Raw genomic sequence first — 17,767 nt, forward strand, 5'->3', positions numbered from 1 at the left:
TGGCGTTGTGGTAACTTGACACACAAAATAAATAATATTATAGAGATCACTATAAAAATAAAAAAAAAATAAAAATGAGATCTTGATAAAAAAAACAAACAAAAATGCTAAACATTATATGGAGATCGGACGAAAAAAAATAAATATTATTCAGGAGATCACAAGAAATAATAAAATCATTTTGTGAGAACTCTGTGTGAATATCAGCAGCAAAACAACTTCATTATTCTAGCATTATAAAGAAGAGAATGCGCTGCATTAAAAGATTGAAAAAATTTGCAGCGTGACGAATGTGCTATCTCCATTACGAACGCTAGTTTTACCAGACCGAGCGCTTCCATCTCGTAATTTAAACATTTTGTGTATCAGAAACTACGATGGAAAAAGTCCGATAAAGCCGATTGTACATTTGCCGTCGGAAAGTCCGACCGTGTGAGTTGGGAGGAACTCCTAAACTCACTAGACCTTTCAAGATAAAGCAGAAGACATCTTTTCACGTCCCAAAAACTAAATCTTTCCTCTTCTGCATTCTTGGGAGAGGTACAAAAACTAGAAAGAACTACCTCCTGAGACCTGTGAAATTTGGAACACTGGGGCGGGGGCGGTGTTAAAATGCCGCTACGCTTTACCGTCGGTATTCGGTCGCTAGCGGGGGGGGGGGGGGGGGGGGCGGTTTTACACCCCCCCCTGCTAGCAGCCAAGAAAGTGTTAAAAACCACCACAAAGTGCCTCTGTAGAGGCGCTTTGCCGGCGGTATTGCTGCGGTGTTCCATTGATTTCAAAGGGCAGGAGCGGTATACACACTCCTTCACCACTCCAAAGATGCTGCTAGCAGGACTTTTTTTTACCGTCCTGCCAGCGCACCGCTCCAATGTGAAAGCCCTCAAGTTTTTCACATTGGAGACAAAGCAGCGGCACTTTCAGGTCGGTTTGCAGGCGCTATTTTTAGCGCAATAGCGCCTGCAAACCGCTACAGTGTGAAAGAGGCCTTATACTGAACTTCTGCTATGATCTCTAACATCCAGTGAAAAGACAGGAAAGTAACCACATGACTTCAGCATGCCAAATCATGCTGAGGTGTGGAACAGCCAATCCTTGCAGAGCTCCTGAAGAAAGGAGTGGGGGTGGGAATTAAAAAATAATGCATGTCTTAGGCTAGTGCACGAGATATGTAAAATCACCTGTCACTCACAGCAAGGGGGAAGATTTGACAAAGTTTCTCTCTGTCAAGTTTTACCTCACTGAACAATAAAAGAGGATTGCTCAGAGCTGGATTAACTCTTTGTGGCAAGACTGGGCTCAAATGATAGGAAATCTTATACTCTACGTTATGACAAAAAAAAAAAAAAATTGGGTTTACATCCACTTTAAACACTAATGCCAGATCCCGGGGAGGAATCTGTTTAACAGCCCAGGGTTTACGTCTAGATCTGGCTGAAAGGAACCTCCTGATCAAAGGATTCTCAGCTAGTCTTTTTTCTATAAAATAAAGATAGGGTTCAGGTTGCTGCCCTAAGGGTAGAAATAAAAACTGAAAAAAAACTGCCTGGATCAACCTAAACTAAATAATACAAATATAAAAGTTTAGCGAGTTTGTAGATAGCATTCACCCATACGATATCTTGTAGGATGCAGTTCCGATAGGCATACAAAAAAAATACCACAGCAAACTAAATTAAAGAATGAAGCACAGATAAATGGCTGACAAAGACTATAAAAAAAATGGACAACGTTGTCAAATTGTTAAAAACATAGGAAGCCGCAGCTGCATATGCCACACCAGACACCAACATAACCACTTGCATACACTGGTTAGAAAAATAAGGCTATTAGGAATGTAAGAATAGGCATAGAGATTCTTTGTTAAGGGCTCCAAATAATAAAGTCCATTAAATATAAGCCATATAGGTTAGGTGCTGGTTAGTAGGTGGGTGACTTGAGTGTACTGGTCCTGTTTGCATGAACATAACCATACAGCGGGGCCTATTAAGGAACAGAACACAGGCCATCAGCATAAATGGATAAACAGGTGTGACATCAGCACATCACTGGAAGCCGTGCGCTCCTTGACTTGAGTGTCAGCACGGAACAAACAGCTGATGGCTTGTTTTCTTTCTTCCGGATCTACTTTGAAACATACAGAGACAACAAACACTATGAGGAGGTTTTCCTCCCTGGTCGAATACTTTTTTGGCTAATGTAGAGCGAGGCTCTTAGTCGCTATCCATCCATCCAGTCAGGGGTAGAGTCACGTTGCAGGAAGACGGTGGACCCTACACAGTTGGTGAGAGTATCCACATCCTAATTAGAAGCTATTATATGGATGCCTGCTTGATTCACTACAACACTCCCCCTACTGATATCTACTTTGAATATTTCAGTGCTATGTTTGCCTCTGCTTCTTTCCTCCGCTGTTTAAGCTGCTTGTTACAACTGCTACATTGCCTGTTTATCCATTTATGCTGATGGTCTGTGTTTTGATCATTAATAGACTCCGCTGTATAGTTATGTTCATGCAAACAGGACCAGTACACTCAAGTCTCCCACCTAATACTAATAACCAGCACCTAACCTATATGGCTTATATTTAATGGACTTTATTATTTGGAGCCCTTACCAAGGAATCTCTATGCCTATTCTTACATTCCTAATAGCCTTATTTTTCTAACCAGTGTATGCAAGTGGTTAGGTTAGTGTCTAGTGTGCATGTGTGGGATATGCAGCCGCAGCTTCCTATGTTTTTAACAATTTGACAACGTTGTACAATTTTTTAATAGTCTGTCAGCCATTTATCTGTGCTTCATTTTTTGTTAATTTAGTTTGCTGTGGTATTTTTTGTACTAATAAAGCTAGTTTTGTACTAACTATAAGTGTTCTGTTTCAGCCCTCTTAAAGAGAGCTTTATTCTCGTAGTCTTTTTTTGCTGCCCTTAGGGAGCAGAAAAAGAATCTATTCCTACCTTCTTTTGCCAGGAAACAAAAAAGTTTTCCAAATTTCCCATAGATCTTCCTTGTGACTAACTCACGGCTGTCCAGGATTGTCTGAATAACCCTCTTAAACACCCTTTTAACTGTAGGATGCACCGCTCAGCCTCCAGGCCATCAAATGGAAGGTCTGAGGGTTTGGATGAAGCACCAGCCCCTGACGGAGAAGATTCTTCAGTTTTAGCAGGGGCCGGGGGGGGGGGGGGGGGTAATCTATTGAGAGGGCTCTCAGTGAGGAGAACCAACTCCCCCTGGGCCACAAAGGGGCAATCAAAATAACTTCCGCTTGGTCCTGAATAAATTACTAGCGGTAAGAGGGGAAATGGAGGGAAGGCGTAGGCCAGAGTGAAATCCCACAGGAAGGAGAGTGCATCTGTCCCTAAGGACTCTCTTTTTCCAGTGAGAAGACGGCCAGCAGGTTTTTGTTGAGAAGTATAAAGATCCACTGCGGGAAGACCCTACTTCAGCACGATCTCCTGGAACGTGCCTTGATGTCGTTCCCAACTGCTATTACTGACATTCACCCTGCTCAGATAGTCCACCAGGACGTTCTCCGTCCCACTGATGTGTACCGCCCTGAAGTGACATTGTCCTCCACCCAGGACAGAATCTGCTGGGTTAACACTAGAAGAGTATCTGAGCGAGTGCCCCCTTGCTTGTTTAGGTACACCACGGTTGTGGCATTGTCCGAGAGAATCAACAGGTATCTTGAATAGACACTCTCCTCCAGAGCCATTAAAGCCTTCCCCACAGCTAACAGTTCTCTGAAATTCGAGGAGTGGCATGTCTCCTCCGGCAACTAGGCTCCCTGGGCCTGCCAGTCTGCTGAGTGAGCACCCCAGCCCCACAGACTGGCATCTGTGGTCATTTATCGAGGCATGTTGCACCCAGTCCTTCCCTCCCTGCAGATGTTCCCGCTGCTCCCACCAGGACAGATTGAGAATATCCCCTCTTGGAAGCTGAACGAGCTGATCCAATGAGCTTTTTCTGCAATCCCAATGGCACAGAAGAAACACCTGAAGGGGCCTGGAATGCAATTGGGCCCAAGGCACCCCTGGGATGGCTGCAATCAAACCCAATAACTGCATGATCTGCCAAAGGGAGGCCTGCGGGAGCAACCTGAAGCTCCGCACGGAGAGAAGAATCTTTAAAACCTTTTCTTCCGGAAGAAAAAAACTCTTCTGGGCAACAGTGTCTCTTAGATAACCCAAAAAAGGTATGTTCTGGGAGGGCACCAGGCAAGACTTTTGCTGGTAGATCTTCCACTCCAAATTTCTGAAAGGTCCGTAAAATCAACTGTAGATCCTGAACAAGGGTCTCTCTGTCTCGGGCAAAGACCAGAAAATCGTCTAAATATGGGATGATCGACACCCTCTGTATCCGAAAACAGGCCATGACTCCGGCCATGCAATCCTGCAGTTTAAAAAGGGAGTTAATGCAGAAGTTTAGGTATGCATATTTCTGCAAAGTTATATTGGGCCAGCTTGGACCAATGTTAAGTATGTATGCATCATAACTGGAAGATGCCTGTGGAAGCTAGAAATCTCTGTAGTGGGCACCACGACTACAGTGATCGCTGCTGGCTTCCGGTTCCATGCTAAGAAGCTGCCCTGCTGCTTAATGAACACAAGAGGTCGCTCACTGGGCACAATCAGCCTTCACAAAGAATTTTGCATTTTCGCGATAACCGTTCTCTGTCTGGACAAGACAAAGATCGTGCCATCATCGCCCCGCCATATGCATACCTAAACTACTACTAAACTGTTTCTGGCAAGAAAAATGGCAAAGTTTCAAAATCATCTTTTAGGACAGCAACATAAGAGGATAAGCAATTAAAGCTTTATACCTCAAGGCAGGACAACACTTTGTTCAACTTTCCTACCAAAGACTAGGGACCAGGTCTTTCTGAGAAAGAACCTCCACGCTATTTATTTATCTATCTATGTTTGATGGTGTCTTAAATAAACTATGTAGCATCCCTGCAGATTTGGTCTTCCAATGTCCCTGCTCTTTCTGTGTAGATCAATGCATAGGAACAGGTGGAGTATGCCTCCACTGAAGATGGGAGCGAACTACCATCTGCTTTATAAAGAAAGCTAAAGAGGTTTCTTATCCACCTAACCTCTGACTCAAAGTCCATTAAATGATAAGTTCACCTTTTCATAAAAAAAAAAAAAAAAAAAAAATTAAAAAAGGGTAAAATTAACTCTCAATGCCCCGGTCCATGCCGCACTTAGCTGCTGTAAATATAATCTCCTGCTACCCACAACAGCCAGTGTAATTGGCTAGAAACTTGGAAAGCTTCACTACAAAGCCCTGGAGGACGTACCCTTCATAATGCTCACAACAGCTAGCAATCCTGATTGCAAGAAACATGCCTTAAAGAGCTTCAAAACCGCTTGATTTTTTTTTTTTTTTTACCCTGCAAGGTAATCTCATAAAGTTACTAGTATGCGTTGCATACTAGCACAGTATGTTAAACTTACCTCAAAACGAAGCCCTTCCAGCACTCAGATGACAGAGCTGCAGGTGCTCCCATCTTCACCCGCCTTGTGTCCTGGTTTGCAGGCTCCGGCTCTGTGACTGGCTGGAGCCGCAATGACGTCCCTCCCACTCATGCGGGAGCCACCGTTTACAGTACAAGGCTCTGAAGGAATGGCCCAGGTGGCCGTTCCTTCAAAGCGCGTGTGCCAGTGATGTCACTGGCTGCATATAGAGTAAAGATCCCCTTAACGGTGCATGTTTAGGAGCAATTTACACTACCTATAGGCAAGCCCCGTCATAGGCTTACCTATTATGTAAAATTCGGAGATGGAAGTTTACTTCCACTTTAAGGGTGGCCACCTCCAGTTACAGTGCCTTGAAAAAGTATTCATACCCCCTTGAAATTTTCCACATTTTGTCATGTTACAACCAAAAACAAATGTATTTTATTGGGATTTTATGTGATAGACCAACACAAAGTGTCAAATAATTGTGAAGTGGAAGAAAAATGATAAATGGTTTTCAAAATTTTTTACAACTAAAATATCTGAAAAGTGTGATGTGCATTTGTATTCAGCCCCTTTTACTCTGATACCCCTAACTAAAATCTAGTGGAACCAACCGCCTTCAGAAGTCACCTTATTAGAAGAGAGTCCACCTGTGTGTAATATTATCTCAGTATAAATACAGCTGTTCTGTGAAGCCCTATGAGATTTGTTTGAGATTCTAGTGAACAAACAGCATCATAAAGGCCAAGGAACATACAAGACAGGTCAGGGATAAAGTTGTGGAGAAGTTTAAAGCAGGGTTAGGTTATAAAAAAAAAAAAAATATCCCAAGCTTTGAACACCTCACGGAGCACTATTCAATCCATCATCTAAAAATGGAAAAAGTATGGCACAACTGCAAATCTACCAAGACATGGCTATCCACCTAAAATGACAGGCCGGGCAAGGAGAGCATTAATCAGAGAAGCAGCCAAAAAGGCCCAAGGTAACTCTGGAGGAGCTGTAGGTGGGTGGAGAATCTGTCCACAAGACAACTATTAGTCGCGCACTTCACAGATCTGGCCTTTATGGAAGAGTGGCAAAAAGAAAGCCACTGTTGGAGAAAAAAAAAAAAAAAGCCATGAGACTCCTTGTGGGAGACACAGCAAACATGTGGAAAAAGGTGCTCTGGTCAGATGAACTTTTTGGCCTAAAAGCAAATGCTATGTGTGGCGGAAAACTAACACTGCAAATCACCCTGAACACACGGTTCCCACCGTGAAACATGGTGGTGGCAGCATCATGTTGTGGGGATGCTTTTCTTCAGCAGGGACAGGGAAGCTGGTCAGAGTTGATGGGAAGATGGATGGAGCCAAATACAGGGCGATCTTACAAGAAAACCTGTTAGAGTCTGCAAAAGACTTGAGACTGGGCTGGAGGTTCACCTTCCAGCAGGACACCGACCCTAAACTTACAGCCAAAGCTACAATGGAATGGTTTAGATCAAAGCATTTTCAAGTGTTAGAATGGACCACTCAAAGTCCAGACCGAAATCCAGTTGAGAATCTGTGGCAAGACTTGAAAATGCTGTTCTCAGATGCTCTCCATCCAATGACAGAGCTTGAGCTATTTTGTAAAGCAGAATAGGCAAAAAAAAAAATAAATAAATGTTTCCATATGTGCAAAGCTGGTAGAGACATAACCAAAAAGACTTACAGCTGTAATTGTAGCGAAAGGTGGTTCTACAAAGTAACGACTCAGGGGGGGCTGAAAACAAAAATACACGCCACACTTTTCACATATTTGTAAATTTTGAAAACCATTTAATATTTTCCTTCCACTTCACAATTATGTGGCACTTTTTGTTGGTCTATCACATAAAATCCCAATAAAATACATTTACGTTTTTATGTTGTAACATGACAAAATTTGGAAAATTTCAAGGGGTATGATTACTTTTTCAAAGCACTGTATTAGCACAGGCAGGCCATAGTGAATCTGGAACCAGAGGTGAGCCACTGACCTATTGGCCATCCAGTCAGGAAGGTAAGAAACAGAATCTAATGAGTGTGATGAGAGGGTGGGAGGAGCCTTTATTTAAACTATCCGCTTGTGTTTCAGTAAGAGGGTAGGATCATCTCATGTCCTGGAAGAGGACTAAGCAAAGTGGGTTTTTTGTTTGTTTTTTAGTATTGTCACACACACACTCATCTATGCAGGACAAGGTAACCAAAAGAAAGCCTTGTTTGTCCTAAGGAATTAAAAAAATATATATATTATTTGTTTTCTTAGGCAATGACAAATTTATTGTCATTGCGCATTTTTTTCAAATTGTTCAGGTCCTTCTCTGGTGTGCGAGCTGAAGTGATTAAAGCATAAATGAAGATATACAAATCTGTGAAACAATCAGTGCCACTATACACTCTAAGTGTAACACAGTGGAAATCTGTAGCGAGCAAGATATTAGCCACTGAAATATTGTAACTGCTGGACATAGATCCTACATCCAGATCATGGTGATGTCACAATTATATCCAAGTCTAGTATGTATTCTAGGCATGGCAGTCATGTAAAAAAAGAGGGCCTGATCTTGGCAGGCTCTGGTTACAGGATGACTGCATCACATATATCCCAACACAGGTAGACAGAGTTGTGCTTATAAAAGTCATATTACACATCCTGTAGCCTCCTTGATAACAAGCAAGTCAAAAATACCTAAATAAACCAAAAATAAGCGCTCCTTTACACAGGCTTTGCTCTCTTTCTTCAGAAAGCATTTGACAGGGGGTGAGGGGGAATTATATCACCTTCTCACTACCCGTTTTAATGCTTTAAATACCTTATAACCAGAATGCAGCAGCACGCGGCAGCAGGCCCCATTGCTTGGGTCAGGCTCAGTGTGCAATATCACCCGCTGAATACAACAGTGGGTACAATTCCTGCTTCTGCATTTGTACACCTCCAGCTGCTGCCTCTGCAGCAAAAGGGGGAGCCTTTTAGGGGGGTAAAAACAAGTGTAAACTAGCCCTTAGGGTGCTAAATGAGTAGCAAAAATCCCACTATGCCATTTATAAGTATTTTACTATATAGCAAAATATGATTTTTGATGGTTCTACACAAGTTTGTTTTAAGTCCAATGACTTACGTCAATTAATTTTGTAATACTACTTTTTACTCCATTAGTATATTTTCTGTTTACTTGGTATATTGAGAATGTATCCAGATTTTGGAGGTTTGCAATAAGTATTGAACCAGTGCATTTTTTTAATTCATTCATTTAATAAGGTGTTATTTTTTTTTCAGTGTTCTAAAGGACCCCTATTATATATAAAAGCAAATTCTCTCAAACTTTTTGACATGCAGGAAACTTTCAGGTGTCAGGGGGACCGGTACTAATCATTACGATATTTACAGCTCATGGTGCACTAGGGTGGGCAGTAAGTTGGTATACAAGAATAAAATTAAAGATTTAGGACACATTCACACTTGGAATTTTGCCCAACAGAGTTTACTTGAGCGAATACCAACACGGTTCCTGACAATTAGCTGTGGGTAACCCCCTACTGAAAGCAATGGGAGGCTGCCAGATCCCGCAGCTAATCCCAGTTGCTCAAATGTATTCGCTATGCAGCAATCACCTATGAACGATCAGCCCTGGACACAGACTGCCTGGGTTCAAGGCCGGTCAGAGCCCCTAATCACATGTAACTTCTCGGATAAGTGGGTACAAATCTGCCTGTTGATGTTTAGGCAGCTTCTCTGCTGGCAAGCGGACCCCCTGCCCCCGCAGACCTGGAACAGATCTAGAATGAGCTCATCAGAGTCCTTTGTCCAAGCAGAGATACCTGTCATCCCAGGCACAGCTCACTACTGTTCTTCCAAAGGCCAGTCTACTGTTGAACCCATTGTAATTTACTAGGACACATTACTGTCCCACTCTTGACACAAACCTATTCAGCTTTGACACACTATGTACTCACAGCAACCAGGCTGCATCCATAGTGCCCTCCTTACTTCTAATGAGCCCAGTACAGATTACCAGTTATATATGTTCCCCATTTCATGTAAGGCTACACGTCATCACAGACCTCACATGGAGTCACCAGAAGACCATAGTTTCCACAGCTCTCCTATAAAGGGTCCCTGTTTACCCCACTAGGGAGCCTTGTCGTCACCCTGCCATTATACCACCACCATCACCAACCTCAAACCGGCTCTTGCTAACCCCGTTCATCTCTCTCCTCATGGAGGCGGTGGTTCTTCTCCCTCTCTGTGTCCGGATCTTACAGTGTGGACGCTCTGCTCTCGCTGCCGGGTGAGCCGGACTCGAGCGACAGAACCCCAAGATCTTCTCCAGTCTCTGAGGCCTTTAACTTTAGCCCAAAACAATAACACCCGCACCTGCCAGCATTGACATCCGCGATTGGCTGCTCTACGAAGAAGGGGTGGAGCTCGGCAGCTGACAGCTGATCGGAGCCGCGGGGACTGACTGGGCACCGGCATCCGGCCTACAGGATTTTCAGGGACAGCCCGGTGATCACGAGCCCCGAGCCTGAGCCCTTCCAGTCTGTATGTCCGTGCTCCCGGAGGCGCGGCGTTCAATGTGTTGTGGAACATTGAGACGTGACTTCGTTACCGGGGGAATCAGGACGTGTCGAGCCAGGGATTTAAAGGGACAGAGTCGTGCCTACGTCATAAGTCCCAAATTGGGCATGTGGCTGCCAGAAGGGGTGCAGCTGTATCAATTCACCTTAACATCAAGGGAGTTACCCTCTATAATATACTGTACAAATATCCCTCCATTACTCTCAATCACCATATATGGGTGTCACTCCTGAAGTGGTGACCTACCATACATGGTGATCAATCCTGCTATGGTGACCTACCGTACATGGGGATCAATCCTGTTATGGTGACATGCAGTACAACTGGTGACCTAACATACATAGGGCTCAATCCTTAAATGGTGACCTAACATACATAGGGATTAATCCTGAAATGGTCACCTACCATATATGGAGATCAATCCTGAAATGGTGATCTACCATAAACGGGATCAATCCTGTTATGGTGACTTACCATACATGGGGATCAATCCTGAAATGGTGACATGCAGTGCATGGGGATCAGTCCTGAAATTGTGACATGCAGTGCATGGGGATCAATCCTGAACTGGTCGCCTACCAGACATGGGGATCAGTCCTGTAATGGTCGCCTACCATATATGGGGATCAATCCTGAAATGGTCGCCTACCATATATGGGGATCAATCCTGAAATGGTGACCTACCATACATGGGGATCAATCCTGAAATGGTGACATGTAGTACTGTATGTGGGGATCAAACCTGAAATGGTGACCTATCATACATGGGGATCAATCCTGTTATGTGACCTCAAACCTGAAAAAGGCTACTGGGCCTCGGGAAAACTTAAGCGGAGTCCTTGACTATGATGTAATCAAATACATTCCTAAGAGATTAGACCTAGGAGGCAATTTGGAGAAGTTTATCAAAGAGGAGAAAGAACAGGCCCAGAGGTTAAGTGATCTTTTTTTTTTATTGAAGATGGCCCTGTTTACCAACTGATTATGGCTTTTGTTGGCGCAAAAGACAAAAAAATCGAGATCATCTCGTTATGGAGTCCTTGCCGATCGTATGGTTTTTGTGTAATGAAGTTGCCAAACAAATGCCAGCCCTAAAGAAAGAATTGGAAACCCTCCCCACCTTAAATAACAAAAAAGAGAAGACAATCCCTGTCAATCGGGACCCAACAGGCTGATGGTAGACTCAGACAATCTAGAGAAGGCCAGGAAGAGTTAGTGGGCCAGATCCAAAATGCTCAGGCCTTATATGGAGAATCCCGTCACCTATTTAAAAAACTGCAAGAGAAATATCAAAAATGTAAACAAGATATAGAACGTTACAAACGAGAGAAAAGGCCCTATTGAAGCAAACTCTGCTGCTGGAGATAGAGTGAGGCAGAAATTGAGAGACTCAAATCCAAGCAGAGAGCAATTGAGGAAGGGATAGAAAAATTAACGTCCCAGGTAGACTATGAATCCATGAGCAGAAGTCGCTAAGACCCCTTTCACACCAGGGCGGCGTCAGCGGTAAAACGCCGATATCTTTAGCGGCTCTTTGCCGCCAATTTAGCAGCGCTATTCGGCCGCTAGTGGGGCGCTTTTACCCCCCGCTAGCGGCCAAGAAAGGATTAAAACTGCAGCAGGGCTATGCCGGCGGTATAGCCGCGCTGCCCCATTAATTTCAATGGGCAGGAACAGTGAAGAAGCGGTGTATAAAAAAATATAAATAAAACAGCGCTGCGTAAAAACGTGAGTGAACAGCTGTCAACACACCTCTAGACCCAGGTAGTTGAAAAAATATGTAAAAAATGTGGAGCTATAGACTCAAAAAAAGGGATTATACTAACATAGGTGACCTATCTAAGGTCAAATGCAGTGAGTAAATATTAATATACCATTTGGTTACATGTGATATGAGAAACCAAATATCATCTATGTAATATACAAAGGTGTGAACCAATGTGTGAGAAAATTCTACAGACATATACCAAAAAAAATTATATATATATGAAATAAATCAAAACACGTGTATATCAAAACGTGAAAAGTGATGCCAAATAAATGATAAAAGTCCAAAAAGATGAATTGGCACCACCAGGAGCCAGCAAGTTAAAGTCCACCAACAGTGTAAAAAAGAAGTGAGGATATGTGAGGTGTATACACCGCTCCAAAGATGCTGCTAGCAGGACTTTTTTTACCATCCTGCCAGCGTACCGCTCCACATGGGCTTTCACATTGGAGACACAGCAGTGGCTCTTTCAGGGTGCTTTGCAGGCGCTATTTTTAGCGCTAAAGAGCCCCAGTGTGTAAGGGGTCTTAGAGGAAATATTCATATTTACAGGGGACACGGGTAAGTCACAATGAGACAGGGTCAGAATACAGGTCACCCCCTAAGCTGCAAAAATACTCCCCAGAGTGTACAGAGGAGGAAGTAGAAAGAGCTTCATATGGGCAGAAAAGGAAGCCTAGGACCCCAGTTAAAAGGTATGACGCCCCCAAAATGATAACATTCTTAAAAGAAACCGTTTTTTCCAAGAAGGGATCCCCAACCATCACTGACCATCTAGTTACATACGAACGTACCTTGAAAATCTTAGACATTTAGGACGATCGTACCAAGATTGAGTTACTACCATGGATATTTGAAGAAAAGTACAGACGATTCTTTGATTCATTACAAGCTCTGTTTGGTCAGTCATGGAGGGAGATTAAACATAGGTGTCAAATGGAGTTTGGACCCTACAAAACTGTCACCGCTGCCAAAGCCGCGGCCTACAATTTGAAATGTGGCCCTAATCAGTGTCCCACAGAATTTCTGGCCATATTGAGAAGCGCTTACTTTCTGCCTGAAAAGGACCCCAATCCGGACTAGCCAGAATTTAAGACTATTTTATGAAGCTTTACCTGCTTATATAAAATTGGGGCTGGCAAGGGATTTTAAAAAGGAACGTTCCCTGGATTGGTTAGTCAGAGAGAGTGATCATCTATACTCAATCCAGCAATCTAGCAAAGGTGGGGTAAAAAGAGAAGCCAAACCCGACCCTAAAACCGTAGCAGCCACCACTGTGACCCCTCAACCTCTTGGTCTACAAACAGAGAGAAAATCATATGCTGAGGCAGTCCGAGATGGGAAACCCATGGGACCTCCCGGAGTTTCACCGCAGCGGATGATGGAGGACAGACAGAGGTTGCAAGGTTACGGTAGTGAGGGTGGGGGGGTCCCAGGCACAGAAACAGTCAGAGGGGATATCCGCAAGGGTCCCAGAACAACCAACATTCAAATATGAATCAATGTCCCAATTTTAATAGGTACCCCTACTTTACAGGAACCCTAACTGACAGAAACCTTAATTTTAACAGAGACCCCCAACTTCCAAGGGTACCCAAGCTTTAACAGAGACCATAACTTTCAGGGGTACTCCCACTTTAACAGAAACCCCAACTTCCATGGGCACCCCGGTTACTACAGAAACCCCAACTTTAACCAAGACCCCAACTTCATAAGAGACCCTAATTTTAATGAAAATCCCAATAATCGCAGGTCACCTCCTAATCAGGAACATGTCAGTAGCCCCAGGGTTGGTGTAGCTCCCCTAATTCCCCAAAATCAAAGGGGACCACAGGAACCCCTAAGAGAAAGGCCTCAGCATCAAGACCAGAGGAGTGGTGATGAGTCTGATACATCTCTGCAGTCCCGTCCTGAACGCAACCGGGTCAGGCGAAATAGGGCAAATCCCCAAAGTGCCATGGGCCGGCAAATTGAACAAGCAGAGACCCAGATTATTCGAATGTGCGAACAAATGATACACCTGATTAACTGAAAATCTGCTAACCCGTATTTTTTAGGGGTCGCTCCTGTGACCAACCCAGGGTCACAGAATGCGTAAAACCCCAGACAGTCCTCCAGCAGGGGACAACCCTGGGGGCGATGACAGGAGACACACACCATACCCCTGACATGCCCCTAAACAGGGGGGATCAGTGTTGGATTGTTAATTCTGCTCCTGTTTTTCAGTATCCTTCTAACCCCTCTAATGTAGCTGAGCCGCTGGGAGTCATTGTAAATGACCAATCGGGTGGGATGCCTCCTACTCTGTGTGCTTCTGTCTCGAGTAGGCCTCGCAGGCCATCCTGCAGTAATCATAAGCGCAAAGAAGCTGTGACATGCGGTGAGATAAATACCAACTGTTAATTATTGGAAAGCCCACAGATCCTCAATCATGCTAATTTCATGTGTGAGTTGACTGAATCTGATGGAAGATATTTCACTACGGTAAAAGTACGTGAGGCCGGTGATCATCCCATTTCAGGTTTAATTGACACGGGATCCCAAGCCACCATCCTGTCACAGGTACAATTTATTAAAGTAATAAATTCAATGCCCAACGAACCACAACTTAGGAGCTTTGATTGCTCACTAATCGGGGTGTGGGGAGAGCCACTGCAAGTCATGGTTAGGGCCTGGCTTAAACTCAAATTAGGTAATAAGGAAATTAGGCACCCTATTATTATTGCAAATCTCCCACACCATCACATGATAATTGGAATGGATCTCCTTAAGAGGCTCACCACAATTGTTGACTGTGTGAATCAAGTAATGTGGTAACAAGTCAACTCCCGATTAAATATGAAAGACTTAAAACCCCCTATTCCCGACGACACTGCCACCTGGTGGAAGAAAGGCCTGGTTCACTAGAAATCCACTTCAGGAATAGTCAGTTCCCAGATGTTACGGTTATCCAACCTAACAATCATGGCCTGGGAGTAGGAGATGAGGACCATATTTTTAAAATTCCCTGTGATAAAATAAAAGAGATCTCACTCCAGGATAACGTACTGACCATATCCTTCCATCAGGAAAATAAGACTAAGAAAGAGGGAAATCACGCCCAGTTCCTGACAGAAGTGGAAAGGGTTAGCAACGACCTATTTATCCCTAACAGGATAAATGGTCTTAATAGGTCAAAATATGCCAAAATTGATTTAAAGCAAGAGCATAGCTTTGTGAGCCATGGGCTTGTTAACCACCTTCCCGAAATGGAAATGATCCGTTTCTCCTCTCCTCAGCAACATTGGATGTCAGATGCCCTTGATGACTCTGAGGACCATAACTCAATTGCTAGATGCCTTTTTTTTTTTTTTTAATTTTTTTTTGAGGTTTACATAGTATAAACATGTACAATGCAGTAATGCCAAGGCAGGTTAGCTCATATACATACATATAAATGCATATTTCTCAGTATATATAAAGTAGAAATAAAAAGAAGCTAACCTGTAAACAAGAAATTAAAAAAAAAAAGGGGGGGGGTATGCCAAGCGGATTACTTTCACCTAAAGAATAATAGCTAACTAGCGCTTTTCATAGTACGATGGGTGCTTGTATCTTTATAACCTCAGGAGTGGAAGCAAAGTGCAGACAACAATGTCCTATATGGATGCATTATGCTCTAATAGTAACAATGTATGTTGTGAGAGTTACCAGTGTCAGAGATATGGGAGACATGGAAGTCAAGGAGCTGTAATGACCTTGTGAAGAATTATGGTGATTGAAAGTTGTGGGGATCAGTCTGAATAGGAATTTTAAGGTTGCCCAGAGAGTTTGTGATATCTCTTTTCAGGTACCAGTCCGTGTATCGGAATGGGCGCATGACGTCCTGTAGATCTGTCTGGGTTAACGTGGCTTCTATATATTTACGCCATCTCATGAAGAAACGCGAAGTAGAGCGAAAGTTCAGTGTAATGGTGTCAAGCCGTTCCATGTAGAAAAGTGACATCATAGCTTTTTTCACTTCGGGTAGGGCAGGTGGAGTCGTTGAAATCCAGTGATTCATTATCATTCTGCGGGCCACTAGAAGGAGTAGATGTGCCCATTGAGGAATATTTATAGGTCCTCTGGTTGTTGGGGGGGATGATTGGGGCGTGTATCCAAATAGGCATAATAGTTGATCCTTTGGGATTTGTGCTTTACTGATTTTGCCAATGTGATCCAAGATAGAATTCCAGAATGTGGTTATGGCTGTGCATTCCCAAAGACGGTGCAATAAGGTGGGGCGTGGTTCAGAGCACCAAGGGCATTTCATTTGACTTAGATTGTCCTTGGTGAAGTAAAAAGGGTAGTAGGCTCTGTGTATAATCTTGAATTGGGTTTCCCGCCACGTTTCAGATATCGTAAGTTTGCTTACTTGCCTGTATCCTTCAAGTATTTTTTCTGACAATTCGTCATCTCCTAGGATAACAGACCATTTTTTAAATGGTTTGAGGTGGTATTTTGCTGATTGATGTTGGATGAGGTAGGAATATAAATTGGTGATGGAGTAGTCATTTTGCTGTAGAACCGTGTCTATGAAAGATTTCTGGAAGGGATCAGATCTAGGCCCATAGCAGGACTTCAAATAATCGATCAATTGATAGTAAAAGAAGATGTGTGCTGATGGTAGGGAAAATTCGCTTGCTAGTGATCGGGAAGGTTTGAAGTCTCCCGATGTGCCTTGGTATATGGAGGCTACTTTCGTGAGGCCGTTGGATCCCCATTGGTCAAATGCTTTGTGCATCGTAGATGGGAGAAACATAGGGTTTCCTTGAATGGGTAAATGTCTCAAAATATTTGATGGGAGCCCCAATAATTTTCGTACTTTTCTCCAGGCAACTATAGTATCTCTGATGAGTATATTTGACTTGAGGTCTCGTAGTCTGTCAAAGTCTGAAAGAGGATTAGTGGAGAACAACAGTATGTTGTCTGCAAATAAAGCGGATCTGAGAACTTGGTCTCCTATTTCGATCCCGCTGACTCCATCGTGTGAGTTGAGTATTCTGGATAGTGGCTCTATGGCTAAGTTAAAAAGTAAGGGGGAAAGTGGGCAGCCCTGTCTCGTTCCCTTAGTCAGAGGGATCGAGTCTGACACGAAGTCAGGAGTGACAAGTCGCGCTGTTGGAGATGCATACATTTGTTGAAGAAAACTCAAGATAGGACCTGTGAAGCCAAACTGTTGTAATACTCGAAACAGCCAGGACAAACTAATGCTGTCGAAAGCTTTTTCGACATCTAGTGATATAATAGCGACATCTTGATCAGGGTGTGTTTTAGCGTAGTGTAACGCCATTAGTACTTTTCGTATATTTAAAGTGGCTGATCGACCCGAAACTAATCCTGATTGGGCTGGGTGTAGTAATGAAGGGAGAAGATGGGCTAAGCGTGACGCAATGATTTTAGAGAGGATTTTGACATCTACATTTATTAGGGAGATTGGGCGGTAAGAACCTGGCAGTTGGGGGTCTTTCCCTTTTTTAGATATCAGTTTGATGTGGGCTTGCGTCCCCGTAGGAAGATATGGTCCCCCATCCCACATGGCTGCGTATACATGTTTTAGGGTGTCGGGAAGAAAATCGTTGGTCATTTTATAAAATTCGGCCGTGTATCCGTCAGGACCTGGGGCTTTATTAGATGACATAGTTTTGATCGTTCGCCGGATATCGTCGGTTGTGATAGGTGCATTGAGTGCCTCTAATTGTGCAGTTTGAAGTCTGGGTAGACGTACTTTAGACAGGAGAGCTTCAGTAGTGGCTGGATCAGTTTGGTCAGCGGCATATAAGTCTGTGTAATATTTCATGATTATATTGCTGATTTCATCAGTAGATGTAGTTAGGGATCCATCCGCATTTCTCAAAGTAGAGATGCGAGTGGGTCGTCTCGGTCCTGCACATAGTTTAGCCAGTAGCTTGCCCGCCTTG

General features: G+C 43.5%; 1 protein-coding gene across 9 annotated transcripts in view; it reads right to left on the reverse strand.

Moving 5' to 3' along the window:
* The window catches only part of FBXL20 (F-box and leucine rich repeat protein 20), a 592,644-nt gene extending 582,567 nt beyond the window's left edge, over window positions 1–10,077 (reverse strand). For 3 of the 9 annotated variants that reach the window (XM_073608335.1, XM_073608334.1, XM_073608331.1), the window contains exon 1: window positions 9,857–10,075. In XM_073608335.1, the coding sequence (XP_073464436.1) occupies window positions 9,857–10,072 (216 nt within the window). In that variant the 5' untranslated portion in view covers window positions 10,073–10,075. Of the gene's footprint in view, window positions 1–9,659 lie in introns of all 9 variants that reach the window. The other 6 variants (XM_073608339.1, XM_073608330.1, XM_073608332.1 and 3 more) reach the window with 5 other exon arrangements.
* Between the last annotated feature and the right edge of the window lie 7,690 nt (window positions 10,078–17,767).

This window comes from Aquarana catesbeiana, linkage group LG12 (assembly GCF_042186555.1).
Source record: "Aquarana catesbeiana isolate 2022-GZ linkage group LG12, ASM4218655v1, whole genome shotgun sequence".
Classification (NCBI taxonomy): domain Eukaryota; kingdom Metazoa; phylum Chordata; class Amphibia; order Anura; family Ranidae; genus Aquarana; species Aquarana catesbeiana.